Source organism: Penicillium lagena (genome assembly GCF_028827675.1).
Source record: "Penicillium lagena strain IBT 129212 chromosome Unknown utg000006l_segment0_segment0, whole genome shotgun sequence".
In the NCBI taxonomy this organism is placed as follows: Eukaryota; Fungi; Ascomycota; class Eurotiomycetes; order Eurotiales; family Aspergillaceae; genus Penicillium; species Penicillium lagena.
In genome coordinates, this window is record NW_026623227.1 from 109,654 (window position 1) to 123,002 (window position 13,349).

The 13,349-nt window shown below is 53.1% G+C and overlaps 6 protein-coding genes across 6 annotated transcripts; 3 read left to right on the forward strand and 3 right to left on the reverse strand.

The window, feature by feature from the left end:
* Window positions 1-652: 652 nt before the first annotated feature.
* N7510_008190 (putative RNA helicase/RNAse III) lies at window positions 653-2,644 on the forward strand (the record flags this gene model as incomplete). Its single annotated transcript, XM_056980115.1, has 1 exon — window positions 653-2,644. The coding sequence occupies one exon, from the start codon at window positions 653-655 to the stop codon at window positions 2,642-2,644; it is 1,992 nt and encodes a 663-aa protein (XP_056830324.1).
* A 380-nt stretch (window positions 2,645-3,024) lies between these two features.
* N7510_008191 (L-lactate dehydrogenase (cytochrome)) lies at window positions 3,025-4,586 on the reverse strand (the record flags this gene model as incomplete). The annotated part of the gene is made up of 3 exons (XM_056980116.1): window positions 3,025-4,047; window positions 4,101-4,414; window positions 4,478-4,586. The coding sequence occupies 3 exons, from the start codon at window positions 4,584-4,586 to the stop codon at window positions 3,025-3,027; spliced, it is 1,446 nt and encodes a 481-aa protein (XP_056830325.1).
* A 1,707-nt stretch (window positions 4,587-6,293) lies between these two features.
* On the forward strand, window positions 6,294-7,265 carry N7510_008192 (inositol phosphorylceramide synthase regulatory subunit KEI1; the record flags this gene model as incomplete). The annotated part of the gene is made up of 1 exon (XM_056980117.1): window positions 6,294-7,265. One exon carries the CDS (start codon window positions 6,294-6,296, stop codon window positions 7,263-7,265), a length of 972 nt encoding a protein of 323 aa, XP_056830326.1.
* Window positions 7,266-8,253: 988 nt separating this feature from the next.
* On the reverse strand, window positions 8,254-9,169 carry N7510_008193 (pyrroline-5-carboxylate reductase family protein; the record flags this gene model as incomplete). Its single annotated transcript, XM_056980118.1, has 2 exons — window positions 8,254-8,516; window positions 8,620-9,169. The coding sequence occupies 2 exons, from the start codon at window positions 9,167-9,169 to the stop codon at window positions 8,254-8,256; spliced, it is 813 nt and encodes a 270-aa protein (XP_056830327.1).
* Window positions 9,170-9,909: 740 nt separating this feature from the next.
* N7510_008194 (cobalamin-independent methionine synthase II family protein) lies at window positions 9,910-11,190 on the reverse strand (the record flags this gene model as incomplete). Its single annotated transcript, XM_056980119.1, has 2 exons — window positions 9,910-10,877; window positions 10,932-11,190. The coding sequence occupies 2 exons, from the start codon at window positions 11,188-11,190 to the stop codon at window positions 9,910-9,912; spliced, it is 1,227 nt and encodes a 408-aa protein (XP_056830328.1).
* Window positions 11,191-12,108: 918 nt separating this feature from the next.
* N7510_008195 (NAD(P)-dependent alcohol dehydrogenase) lies at window positions 12,109-13,327 on the forward strand (the record flags this gene model as incomplete). The annotated part of the gene is made up of 2 exons (XM_056980120.1): window positions 12,109-12,275; window positions 12,334-13,327. The coding sequence occupies 2 exons, from the start codon at window positions 12,109-12,111 to the stop codon at window positions 13,325-13,327; spliced, it is 1,161 nt and encodes a 386-aa protein (XP_056830329.1).
* Window positions 13,328-13,349: the final 22 nt, after the last annotated feature.

The window sequence follows — 13,349 nt, forward strand, 5'->3', positions numbered from 1 at the left end:
TCGACTGGAGGAGCATGGATGATCATGGTAGAGGCTTGCGGTGAGAACAGAATAAGCTGTACCGAACAGGAGAGTGGGCTTTTGGGCGAAGGTGTCAGCGATCACCAGAGCTATGAGCCTCGAGTGCAGTCTGACGAGTGCTGAGACCTTCGCTAAGATATCTTATTCGTCAATAAGGCTGACATGAAATTCTAGTGCTTCCCTGACATCCGATGAAGCAATAAAATACCTGCATCATTTTTGTATAACACATCGTGGAAAACCTGGAGCCGGAAATGAGCCAGCCTATTCCTTTAAAAAAGATCCGAGTGGTCTTCTCAAGGGCACCATTCTTCTGCCGAATTGGGTGCCTTCCGAGGTCCGCAGAATCCAAGGGGCCGGCTGGTGGCGCACAGAACAGGCAGCCAAGCAGGAATTAGCTGTACTAGCATACAATTCTCTGTGGCAATTGGGAATGATGCGTGATATTCCTCAATCACCGACCAAAAAACTAGCGCTAAAATTTACTAGAGAAGGTGGATTTCCTTCTCTGGTGGAATCTTCAGAACAATATGATCCATGGGTAGACTTAGCAGAAGCCTGGTCATCGCTAGATCTCCACTGCTCTTACATCACAATTTCCAGGGACGGGAATCCTATTGAAGATCTGACCATGATGATGATCTTGCCAAAGTCAATTGTCATTCCAGAATCAATGCCGCTTTACTGGGACAGTGACCACGCACTTCACCTCAGTTTGACTTCCCCACAACCACTTTCAGGGGTCACAGCGGAAACGATCGATCACCTGAGGGAGATCACGGCTCTATATCTTCAGGCCCCATCCTCACGTCAACGTGGACCAGAAAGAGACTTTATTGCCCTCTTTGCTCCAGATATTCCACTGGAAATGCTGCCGGGTTGGTTTGATCGCTATAGCGGCAATGAACAGGCAGTAAACGTCTATTGCCGGAAGGACTCTCCGCTCTCGATGGGTATCATTCGCGATCACTCAAAGTATAGCGAGCCACGCTTGTTCAAGAAATGGATCACCCCAGATGAGACACGAACCGAAATCGAAATAGAATGCCAGGCATTACCCCGGCGGCGCAACCTCCTCCAACCCCGAAGCTTGATTAATGCCGCCGAGGAGGGGGAATTAGGCAGCCCCAAGGTGCATAGAATACCTGCAGCGGCCTGCACCATTGAAAAACTCCCAGCCACGAAAGCAATATTTGGACTTTTTATCTCAGCGATCCTTGACCGAGTAGAAGCCAGATATGTGGCCCAGAAGCTCAACGAGACCATCCTCAAGTCGATCGGGATCAACGATTTGAACCATGTTCTTACCGCCATCACCACACCAATCGCCCAGGCTAGCACAGATTACCAAAAATATGAATTCTTTGGGGATTCTGTCTTAAAATTCACCGTCTCTTGCCAGCTATTCTATCAAAATCCAGATTGGAATGAAGGATGCCTCTCCACCAACCGCGACAGCTTTATCGAGAATAACCGCCTTGCCCAGGCTGCGCTCTGCACGGGACTAGATCGTTTCATCTTGACTCGCAGATTTACTCCTCGCAAGTGGAACGCACCGCTGATATCTCAACACTCGAATGCGTTAGGCTCGACTGCCAAACGACCACTATCCGCAAAAGTTCTCGCAGATGTGGTGGAGGCTCTTATTGGCGCTGCATACAAAGACGGTGGGATCCCGAAAGCACAAGCTTGTCTCCACCATTTTCTCCCCGAAGTCGATCTCCTATCGCACAACGATTCATCTGTTCGCAATTCTACTTGTGGCAAAAGTGTCAGCAAGCCGGTGGATCATCACTGTTTGTCCCGTTTAACCGGTTACAACTTCAACAATCCGGCTATCCTGACTGAAGCTCTCGTTCATCCCTCTTGCGAACATGACACCGTAACCCAGTCCTACCAGCGAATCGAATTCCTCGGCGATGCAGTTCTAGATATGATTGTCGTGTCAACTATGTCTGCACACCCGACCCAGATCTCCGAGGGTCGAATGACGCTCATCAAACATGCTGTTGTTAATTCGAATCTCCTTGCTTTTCTTTGCATGGATTTCGCTATTCCCAATGAGGCCGATAAGATCAACACTGCGCTCGATGACAACCAGATTTCTCTCTGGCGTTTCCTCCGATTCAATGGTCCTACTATCAAGGTCTCCATGGAAGCTTGTCTAGGACGACACCAGCCTCTACGCGAAGAAATATGGAGAGCGTTGCAGGCAGCACCGGACTACCCATGGGAACTTTTCACCCGTCTACATGCCGACAAGTTCTTCTCCGACATCTTCGAGAGTGTCCTGGGTGCAATCTTCATTGACTCTGGGGGAAATATTGACATATGCCAAGCCTTTGTCGAACGCATCGGCCTGCTGCCTTACTTGCGTCGGCTCATCGCAGACAAAGTCAATGTCATCCATCCACGCAATCTCGCCCAGAATATGGTCAAGGGTGCTGGAAGCCTTGTCTTCAAGAAAAAAAGGATAGCGGCTTCAAACGGTGCCACGTATACTTGCATGTCCATCCTCAATGGGCAAGAGATTGCTGCTGTCCAAGGATGCGCTTCAGGCGAGGAGGCTGAGCTAAGGGTGGCCAAAGCCACAATTGAGTATTTGCAGGCACAATCTGATTGAGCTTTATGGTTCTAGTTTACTTGTACGAGCTCGCTGACAATTTCCTCTTGCTTGGCATCGAACAGCAGCGCGTTAAACCTACTCGTGACTTGACACATATTACCTGCCTCATGCTTTTATAAATAAGGGAGGTGATTATACAGTGGTGGTTGGGTTAGTCATTACATGCTCTTTATGGGGGGCAAGTTCTGATGGTATACAGTAGTTTGGGTATGATATGATACATTTGCATCAATGCTTTGATATATATCTTAGCAAGGCGGAGACGGAGAGAGCACAGGCCCGTCCTATATCTCTCCAACCTGTCATATTATTAAAGAAAAGGAGTTACAGCTTTGGCTTCTCGTTGAAGCGTGGAGCCTCCAGTGGATCGTAGGCACCTAGGCCAAGCGTATCGACGGGGGGGCGCCAGCATGGCCACCCGACAGGCTACGAGTATCGAGCAGACTCGGGCTCAGGTCTTCGATGCAAGTGGCGCCAATCAGACGCATGTTCATCTCCATCTCATCCTTGAGCAGCTGCATGGCGCGATCGACGCCGTCTAGGCCGTAGGCAGACATGGCGTACAGGAAAGGGCGACCGATGCCGACACCCGTGGCGCCCAAGCATAGTGCCTTGAGAATATCAGTCGCACGGCGCACGCCACCATCGACAAAAACCTCCAGCCGTTTCTCCCAGCCGCGCTCACGCAGTGCTGGCATCACCTCTGCCAGCACCTCAATGCCTGACCGTGCAGTGTCGAGCTGCCGGCCGCCATGGTTCGAGAGCACTACACCGTCCACACCGGCCTCAACGGCGCGCAGCACATCCTCGACACACTGCACCCCCTTGAGCACGATTGGCATGCGCGTGATACTCCGGAACCAGGGGATATCCTTCCACGACAGGGAAGGGTCAATGAACGATGAGATGGCGCGCGCCGCCCCCTGCGACCGGTCGACCCCGCTCTCGCCGCTTTGTACGTTGGACCCGGGGTCGGAAAATTTGGACCGCATGTCCTTTTCCCGACGACCGAGCTGCGGCGCATCTACCGTGATAAACAAGCCCTTGCACCCGCGCTTCTCGGCGTGCTGCACAATTCGTTGCGTGATCTCACGGTCTTTGTTCACGTAGAGTTGCAGCCACTGCACCTGGTCGCCCTGCCGGGCATCGACAATCTCGTCGAAGGAGCAGGATGCAAGTGTTGGGATCATCTGCACCACTTGGTGCTGCTTCGCAGCTTTCGTCAGAACCACTTCTCCCTCCGGGTGGCCAAGCTTGCCCAGCGCAGTCGCGGTGACGTAGAATGGAATCGAGACTTTACTGCCCAGCATCGTTGTTGTCATGTCCACATTCTCGACATCCACCAGCACCCGCGGTCGAAACCAGATCTTGTGGAACGCTGCGTGGTTTTCCCGCATGGTCTGAGAAACGTCTGTTAGCTCTATCTACCCCTCGGAAAAACACGAACACGCACAAGCTCATCGTCCGCTCCGCTGGAGTAATACGCCCACGCCGTATTCTTCATGACCTGGCGCGCCACCGCCTCAAAATCCATCAGGTTGTAGCATGCCGCGAGAGGTGGCATCCGCTTGATGCGTTCCAGCCGCGCTGCCTCATCAGGGTCAAAGGCTTTCTCTTCCCGTTCCACGGTCGTCATATCCACTTCACCCAGATGCTTTGACTGGTCTAGATATTTGTCCAGTGTGTCCGGTGGGTGGATGGGTTCGAATTCTTCGGTCGCATCCTTGCCGGCGTACTTGAGAATGATCTTCTGGCCGCCGGGATGCTCTGGATGTCGTTATAAGATGAAGAACGGGGGTATAGAGGAAGAGAGAGAGAAGGGGATCATACCGGGGAGGAACTCGGTGACGTCGTAGGCTTTGCCATGTACAATCACCCAGCACGAATCCTTGGAGTTGTGCTGAGCGACAGCGGCCCCCGTGAGCTTGTCTTGGCCCATGGTGGTATGTAAAGGAAAGGGATGCAGCTGGCTATCGCATTCAGGATGGGATGAGAGAGACAGGAAGAATAATGAAGGAATGGGTGGAAAGAAAGAAAAAGGGACCTCGGGCTAATGGGCAGCGAAACTGGAATTTTGCGGGGAGAGATTCTCGGCCGACTGGGGGCCAAACGATCACGTCATCCAAACCGGGATGTATGCACGACGAGATTTTGAGATATATACAAACTTCTAGACAGATTAGAATTAGGGTGAACTCTTAAGAAAGATTCAGCACCCTCGGTGGGACTGTTGCACAGTTCGGTGTGGCTAAGACGTTCTTACCCTGCCGAGACTCAACCATAACGTAGAGAGCTTTTACATCATCAAGGTCCATATATATCTCAAAGCCATAGCTGGGAGTATTAGCGAAGAATGTGACCTCCTCGATAGTGGGTTGATATCGCGGGCGCTATACATCTGCCAGTAGTCGTGCTCCATCGCCCAGTTCCAATTCATATATGTCGAGCTGCCCGTCGTGAATTCGGAGACCATTTGGATCACGATGGTGTTTTTCCACTTCGAGATTGCCTTCCAAGGATATTTGAAGAGATGGTATTATCGAGAGTGGCAAATATAACCAAATTGGTCGGTCTGTACCACCTTCCCATCTCCATCGTACTCTTTGAACTTACACATTGACCCTTACCCCATGAACATATGACCGGTCGTGTTATAGTCAAGGAGTTGGAAGCTTCCCTGTGTCCGTGCCTGGCTCGGGTCTGATGCAGCCATATTCACGCGACGAGACGTCTTGCCCTTCATATTAATGAGACCTACGTAGATAGCTATCCCCGTGGACTCGCTCTCGGACTGGCCGCCTAAGGCTCTCGCATAGTTGTCAATGTCATTACTAAACTATCGTCGGTTTCATTGTAGATGAGGGTATCCCGCGGCTCAGCGAAATTTGCGTCGTTATCAATGATGCTTCTCTGGGACCTCCGCCGAAGATTAGCGTGGTATCTCACAGGGCTGGGGACGGCAAACAATAGCTATAAGCTTGGCAGATAGCTGACCGACCGTCGTGGACATCAATCATACGAGAAGCGTTGTCTTCTTATTGGTCCCGAGTAAACGAGGCTCATGAGAACCGTTTCCCGGTATAGAACCACTATGATCAATGTCTAGGGCTTCATGCCTTACCTCTAACCAGGTACCCACTACGGAGGTCTCATATAGGTCGTTTAACCCGAACGAAGAATTCTGGTTAATTCAGGGACGTGGCGAATGACGGCCATCCATTACTATTTGGCTCCTGGATGTTCCCCGGGATGTCTCAGATCGGGCTGCCGTTGGCGTTGGGAGGCGTAGTGTACGAGTACAAGTGGGAGAGCGGTGAGGGCCTGACAATTGGAGGCGGATCTGTCCCTGTAGTCACGGTATGTCAGAGCTCAAGGTGTTGCTGCCTGAGGCCCAAGGTTACATCAGCGGATGTTGGTCACCTGATCCAGCGGATCGCCCGGGTTAATTGGCCCCCCCGGCCATCCTTTTTCAGACCTTGAACCTCATCTGTCCTTCCTCCCATCTGTCTCTTCCTAGACTGCTCCTCCATCATGGGGCTCTCAAACCGTTTCTTCCGCATCCCGCGGCCAGAGGCGAGTCCACACTTTTCTCCCCACGCTCCCTCCCCCGAAGCTAACGCGTGATCCGCAGACCTTCCTCTACGTGATGAGCCTGGAGACTGGCGCCTCTCTCATCACCCTGTCGCTACTGCTCAACAAGATCAGCGGTCTCTACGGCCTGCTCGCCCTGCTGACGGGCTACCACCTGTCGCCGGTGCAGCTGTCCATGTATCTTTACTCCCTCATCGCCCTCGGTCTCGCAACCCTGCTCTTCCCGCACATCCGCAAACAGTCGCCTCTTCAATGTCTCGCTCTGGCATGGCTCTACCTGATTGACAGCCTCATCAACGCTGCTTACACAGCTGCCTTTGGCGTGACGTGGTTTCTGGTGGTGTCTCAGCATTACGATAACGGCAAGGCTTCTGGCCCTGGGAGCGAGACGATCGCCCAGACTGCCGGTTTCACGAGCCCCAAATATGATGCGGCCTACGTTGAAATCCAGCACACCGAGGAGGGTAATCAGTTCGTGGCCCATCCCCCGCGCAGTGCCGAGCGTATCAGCAATGCCGTCCTTCAGCCCGAGAGTTTCCAAAGTATCATCTTCATTTCTCTTCTGTGGGCTGTTCGCCTCTATTTCGTCTTTGTGATGCTTGCTTTTGCGCGCCAGACCTTGCGCCTTTGGGTTGCTATCCCCCGTCATACTCAACTTCCGACGCACAGCCGCAATGTCTCGGTCGCAAGCGTGGCTGATATCGACCGCGAGCCCTTTTCGCCGTATAGCCCAGATGGCCAGGGTTGGAAAGGCAGGCTGGGGCGGGTCATGATTGGCATCGGTCATAACTACTGGCTGGGGGAAGAAGAGGATGGTAATTGGCTGAGTGGTATCAATCTTAAATTCCGCACCCGAGGCAACAACCCAAACGAGTTGCCAGGCCCCCTGGAGCGAGAGCGCAGACGTCGTTCCGGGACCGGTCCCCCTCAGCCGTCTCAATCGGTAGTGCGATCTGCTGCTCTTCAGCAACCGATCCACGAACACCCCGGAATGAACGTCAAGATGCAGGACTGGGCGGAGTCATAAGGGACAATTCTGGAATTGTTTATTGCATGCGGCAGTCACAGACTAGACTGTGTTTGATCCTCACATGGCTTGCATGGCTCAAGTGTCATTAGTGGTCATTTTCTACACTTCAAGCCTACTGAACAGACCTTGATCTGCCATGTCGCCGCTCGGGTGTCCACTGCTTGCTCCACGGATCACATGTTTAGGCTAGAAGTTGGAGGCATAAGGCCGCGCTGATTGAGCGTAGTCTTTGGTTGTTGCCGGTGTGTGTGGAGAGCATTGTTGTATTCGTATCATTGTGGGCTGGGCTCCTGGATATTGATCAACTTTTCTTCATATCTGGGTCGCCTGTTCATACCCACGGCACGCATACCGTCTCGGGTTCCGGCGTCGAGGCAATTATGGGTTTGAGCACTTACCGGCGCATTTGGAGGAAGGTCAATTATTCTACCATGGCATCTCTACCTGATTCACTTGGCAGGTATCTGGTGTCTTTGTACATCAACTCTCGCTATATACTGCCAATGCATTCTACTGGGTATCATGATAGCGGCCATTCTAGAGACCATTTGTCTTTCCTTTCGCAACCTTGCTTCAAAATGTCTTGCCCATCATCTTGGATGGTATCCATGGGCAATTATTGGGCGTCATCTAGTCATTGAGCTTTGATCTCCAATGAAGACTCCAGAATGTAGATTCTCATCTTTGCGGATTTCAAACAGGACTAGCTCTCTGAAATTCCACCAAAGTCTCTTAAGGCCCCTTTGATACGATATGTCGATTTCAGAATGTGTCCAAAATAAATCACTACAGTTCTTGGTCTGAGATCTAGTCAAGTGTGGAATGTTAGAGCATCGAGAGATTCAGCAGATGCTGTTATAGATTTATAATGCGAATTAACCCTAACCCAGCTAGCCATCGATCATTTTCAAGAGTCCATGAACCTTCCTTTGCCCTCTCTCCTTGAATTCAAGTGTGATATTCACTTCATATCAACTGCGATTCTTTAAGGTTTTCTGGGAGCACCTCCTAGCTCAGCAGCTCGGTGGGTTGCAGCTTGAACGGACTTGTCCACTATTTGTTTGAAGTCTAGCGATTCAAATGTCTGTAGCGCAGCATAGGTAGTCCCATTCGGACTGGTTACATTCTTGCGCAGCTGGGCGGGGTCATCCGACGACTCAACGAGCATCTTGCCCGCTCCAAGGCATGTTTGTGTAGCCAGTCGAGTAGCCTGCTCTTTCGGGAGTCCTAGGGCTTCGGCACTAGCGACTAGATGCTCAACCATAGCAAAAAGTATGCGGGTCCGGATCCTACTTTCTGTTAATTTTGACATGCCAACAACCATCGAGGATATTCGGACCCGGACACTCACCTGACAGACCAGTCACTACATCCAACAATTCTTCTCTGTCCACCCACTCAGTGGCTTTGCTAACACTGCCAAGAAGTTCATCCACCAGTTTCTTTTCAGCTTCTGTCACATCCGGGCTTGCAAAGAGTCCAGAAGCACCTTCGCCAACCAGCGCCGGGGTGTTCGGCATAACGCGAACGGTGTGGGCAGTTCTTCTATCGCTCGTCGTGGTCCATTCTTGCAAGCTCTTCAGGGTAATACCCGCGGCAATGCTGACAACAATAGGTAATGTCGATCTCTGTGACCAAGCAGTGGCCAGCTCTTCGCACACACTCTGCGTCACTTGAGGCTTGACTGCAAGGATCACAATATCCGCTTCTCCTCCAGCTTCAACATTCGAAGTCGTCGTGCGAACTCCCAGGGCCGCGATCTTTTCGCGATTGACATCCCACGGCTCCGAGACAGTGACGTTTCCACCCGTGATTCCCTGCTTCAGAAGGCCTTGGATGATGGCAGAAGCCATATTTCCACCGCCAATGAAGGCTAGCTTGCTGTGTTGAAGGGTTGGCATTGTAAGACTGGCGGCGTTGTTGTTCGGATGCAAGAAATCGTGCTAGTAAGCTAGATGCGTTCGGTGTCGAAAACCCTTGGAGCGGACCGGGTGGTGACCGGGAAGGAATTCCGGTTGGGTGGATGTGGCCGGATGTGGGGTAGTGAACGGGAAGCGAAAGTGGGATGAAAGATCCGCCGATGTCGGGGTAGCATAGAAATAAGATCATTATCAGGAATAATACCAGGGTTTTATCATAATCCCCAAGGCGTTGTACACGAGATGCTAAAATTGAATAACAAAAAGTCCTTTTATTGCCCCATCGGTGTCTTGTCCAATGTAGGGTTGTCAACGCAGGCTTCATACTAGAACGTCCGCGAAGCATAAATGCAAATCATCCAAAGAGTTTAAAATAAATGTTCCTCATCACGATTCATGTGTTATTTCAAATTGAAATGTAGTGATACCTCACTCATATCCAAACATATATCTTTTGTGAAACGCTGGGGTTTTACGCCGATATATAATTGCATCTCCAAGTGAGACTGGAGCCTAAGTGAGAATAATTCCACGCCAAGAAGATTGGGACTTCTTCTTGGAATAACCCGCCTTGAAATGCTTCTTCGATCGGCCCCCTACTTCCTGCTCGCTGATTTGGGACGTCTGTTGAATACATGACCCGTGTCCCGTGAATCAATGTCCAGTCACTGTTGAAAATCCAGGAATTGATAGCAGGATTGCCACTTCACTGACAGAACGCTTCACGGCTCTCCCCAGATTTCATCTGCAATTTGCCTAATCAGGCCCAGCTTCTGTTTCTCATCCTCCACACTCAGCGGATACCCCGTTTCGTGTGTACTGAATCCACATTGGGGACTGAGGCAGACCCTTTTGAGGGCCTCCTCGCGTGTCTCTCCGCTCCCTGCCGCAACAAATTCTGCAGCCTTGTAGATCCGTTCCTTGATCGCCTCCTTGTTCTCCAGCTCCCGGAGCTTCGTGCTGATCGCGCCAACAACGACGTTCTTATTCTTCGGCAGGAATTTGAGAGGCTCAAATCCGCCAGCCCGCTCTGTGTCGTACTCCAGGTAGAACGTGTTGACGTCGAGGTTCTCAAATAGCTTCTTCGCAATGATATCGTACGAGCCTTCGGCAAAATGTCTCCCACCAATGAAGTTGCCTCGGCACAGGTGAATGCCGGTGTGCATGTCCTCCGGAAGGCCACTGAGGCAGTCGTTGTACAGCTGAATGTACGCATCCAGCAAGTCCTCCACCGTGCCAATATTGTCCTTGTCCTCCTCCCAGCCCTGGCGGAATGATTTGGAGCAAAAGTACGCCATTCCTGGATCGTCAAACTGGACGTTTCTCAAACCGGCTTTGTACAGGGACTCCAGCTCCGCCTTGTACACCTTGGCAACGTCCTTGAAGTATTCCGCATCGTTGGCATACGCTTCTGGCGTGTATGCCTTTCCTTGCTTGTAACGCATGTGGAACCAAGCCGGGGTGATCATGGTCAGTTTGATGTTGCCCCATTCACTCTCGGGCAGCGACTGCTGGACCAACTGGAGCTCGTGCAGATTCGAAAGCGACTTGCTTGTGCTGTGCGATAGTTTGGACCCGGCAATCACCGAGTCTCCGGGCATCACTTTCCGGTCCGTCTCAATCAGACTCACGACATCCGGGTGGTACAGTCTGAACATCGAGGCCTCTGCGTCTTGCAAACGGATGGTTCCTGCATTGTCGGGTCAGTCGATGTCTTGGACCGGGACCTCCCCGAAACACCTACCCTGGAACTCGTCCCACATCAGCCCCCAGAAACGCGTGCGGTTGTACTCTCCGGAGGAAACCGCCTTGAACCCAAGGTCCCGCTGCAGCTTGACCACGTCCCCAACTGCCTGTTTCTCAACTGCCGGCAGCCCGGCCGCCTCGGCTGACACGCCCGTATCGCGGATCTTGGCGCGCACGTCGAGTAAACTCTCCGGACGCAACAACGAACCCATATGTTCCGCCCGGAAGGGCGGTGCGCTGTGCAGCTTGGAAACCATTTTGGATCGGGAGACTCAGTAGGGTGGAAAAAGTAACGATGGATCGAGTCGTAGCCGCAGATTTTGGAGGCCGGCGTGGGGTTGTCTGTATGTATAGTCCTTTCTTGCGGGGACCGGTGGGTTCGGATGTGGGGTTTTTTTTTCAACTAGAATGTGGTGCTACGTCCAGCGGGAGAGGAAGCATTCGAAGGACAGGCATTCCATATGATTGAAATCAGAACGTCGGGAGTAGGCTCCCTCGCGGTGGCGAAGTTCCATAGTTCGACGGGCTTCGTGACGTGAGGGGTTCGATGCTTGACTCGTTCGGTATTCACGCGGAGGGCAGCGACCGGTGGCCCCACTGGTGAGGTGTTGCCCACGTGGGGCAAGAAGAATCTGAGGTATTAGCCGTGGAGGGTGGTTAGTAGACACGGAGTATATGATTGTATGGAGCCCTGCTGCACTGTGCGATATGCAAACCACCCAAACCGGACCCTGCATCCTGATGCTTGAAGAGAATCGATCGTGGCGTTGATCCACCGGAGAATTGCCACTTTAGGGGGGATGGAAGGAGTCTAGAAGATGATTCTGATCGGTCCATCATCATCATCACCATCACCACTATCATCACCACCATCAATCAGATTATCAGCCTGATGTTCGTATTCTTCGCTTTATCTGGTGGTGGTCCGTCCGGATGATCGAACAGGAATTTAACCGAGAGCCGACCGTGTCGGACTCGGCCCGGCGGACACGCCTTCCCTGTTGGGCGCCGCGCGGGCAGTTTCAACCCGGATAAATCTGGGGATCGGGTGACTGGCTTCCTGGGACACTGTTGCTCGAGTTGTGGTTAAAACCCGCCGGTCTCTCTTCCTTCTTCTTCCTCTCTTTCTTTCCCCTTCCTTCCCTCCCTCCCTTCCTTCTCTCCCTCTCTCAGCAATGTCCTCCGCAACCACCGTCACCAAGACCAACATTGGTGTTTACACCAACCCCAACCATGACCTGTGGATCGCCGAGTCGACCCCCAAGGTCGAGGATGTGCAGGCCGGCCGCGGGCTGAAGCCCGGCGAGGTCACGGTGGAGGTGCGCAGCACGGGCATCTGCGGGTAAGCATGCCTCCTCCAGAAAGGACCCCGCCAACCAAACTGACGTCGCACCACCTAGCTCCGATGTGCATTTCTGGCATGCGGGCTGCATTGGCCCTATGATTGTCACGGGCGACCATGTTCTCGGCCACGAATCCGCCGGTCAGGTTATTGCGGTCGCGGACGACGTCAAGACGCTCCAGGTGGGCGACCGCGTCGCTATCGAGCCCAATATCATCTGCAATGCCTGCGAACCCTGCCTAACGGGCCGCTACAATGGATGTGAGAACGTGGCCTTCCTGTCCACCCCGCCCGTCGATGGCCTGTTGCGCCGCTACGTCAACCACCCGGCCATCTGGTGCCATAAGATCGGCGACATGAGCTACGAGGACGGTGCTCTCCTGGAGCCGCTCAGCGTGACCCTGGCGGCCGTGGAGCGCAGTGGACTCCGCCTCGGGGACCCGTTGCTGATCACCGGCGCTGGTCCGATTGGTCTGATCAGTCTGCTCAGCGCCCGGGCGGCCGGCGCATGCCCCATCGTGATCACAGATATTGACGAGGGTCGGTTGGCGTTCGCCAAGTCGCTCGTGCCGGACGTGCGCACGTACAAGGTGACGATCGGACAGTCGGCCGAGGATTGTGCGGCAGGCATCATCGACGCCATGAACGACGGCAAGGGCTCTGGGTCGGACGCGCTGCGCCCGAAGCTCGCCATCGAGTGCACTGGTGTGGAGAGCAGCGTCAACGCCGCCATCTGGAGTGTCAAGTTCGGCGGCAAGGTGTTTGTGATTGGCGTGGGCAAGAACGAGATGACCATTCCTTTCATGCGGCTGAGCACCCAGGAGATCGACCTGCAGTACCAGTACCGCTACTCCAACACCTGGCCGCGCGCCATCCGCCTCGTGCAGAACGGTGTCATCGAGCTGCGCAAGCTCGTCACCCACCGCTACACCCTGGAAGATGCGCTGAAGGCCTTCGAGACGGCTGCCAACCCGCGCACGGGCGCCATCAAGGTGCAGATTATGAGCTCGGAGGAGGATGTCCGGGCTGCCTCGGCGGGTCAGTCGATCTGATCATGTTCACCGTGTGGGAGGC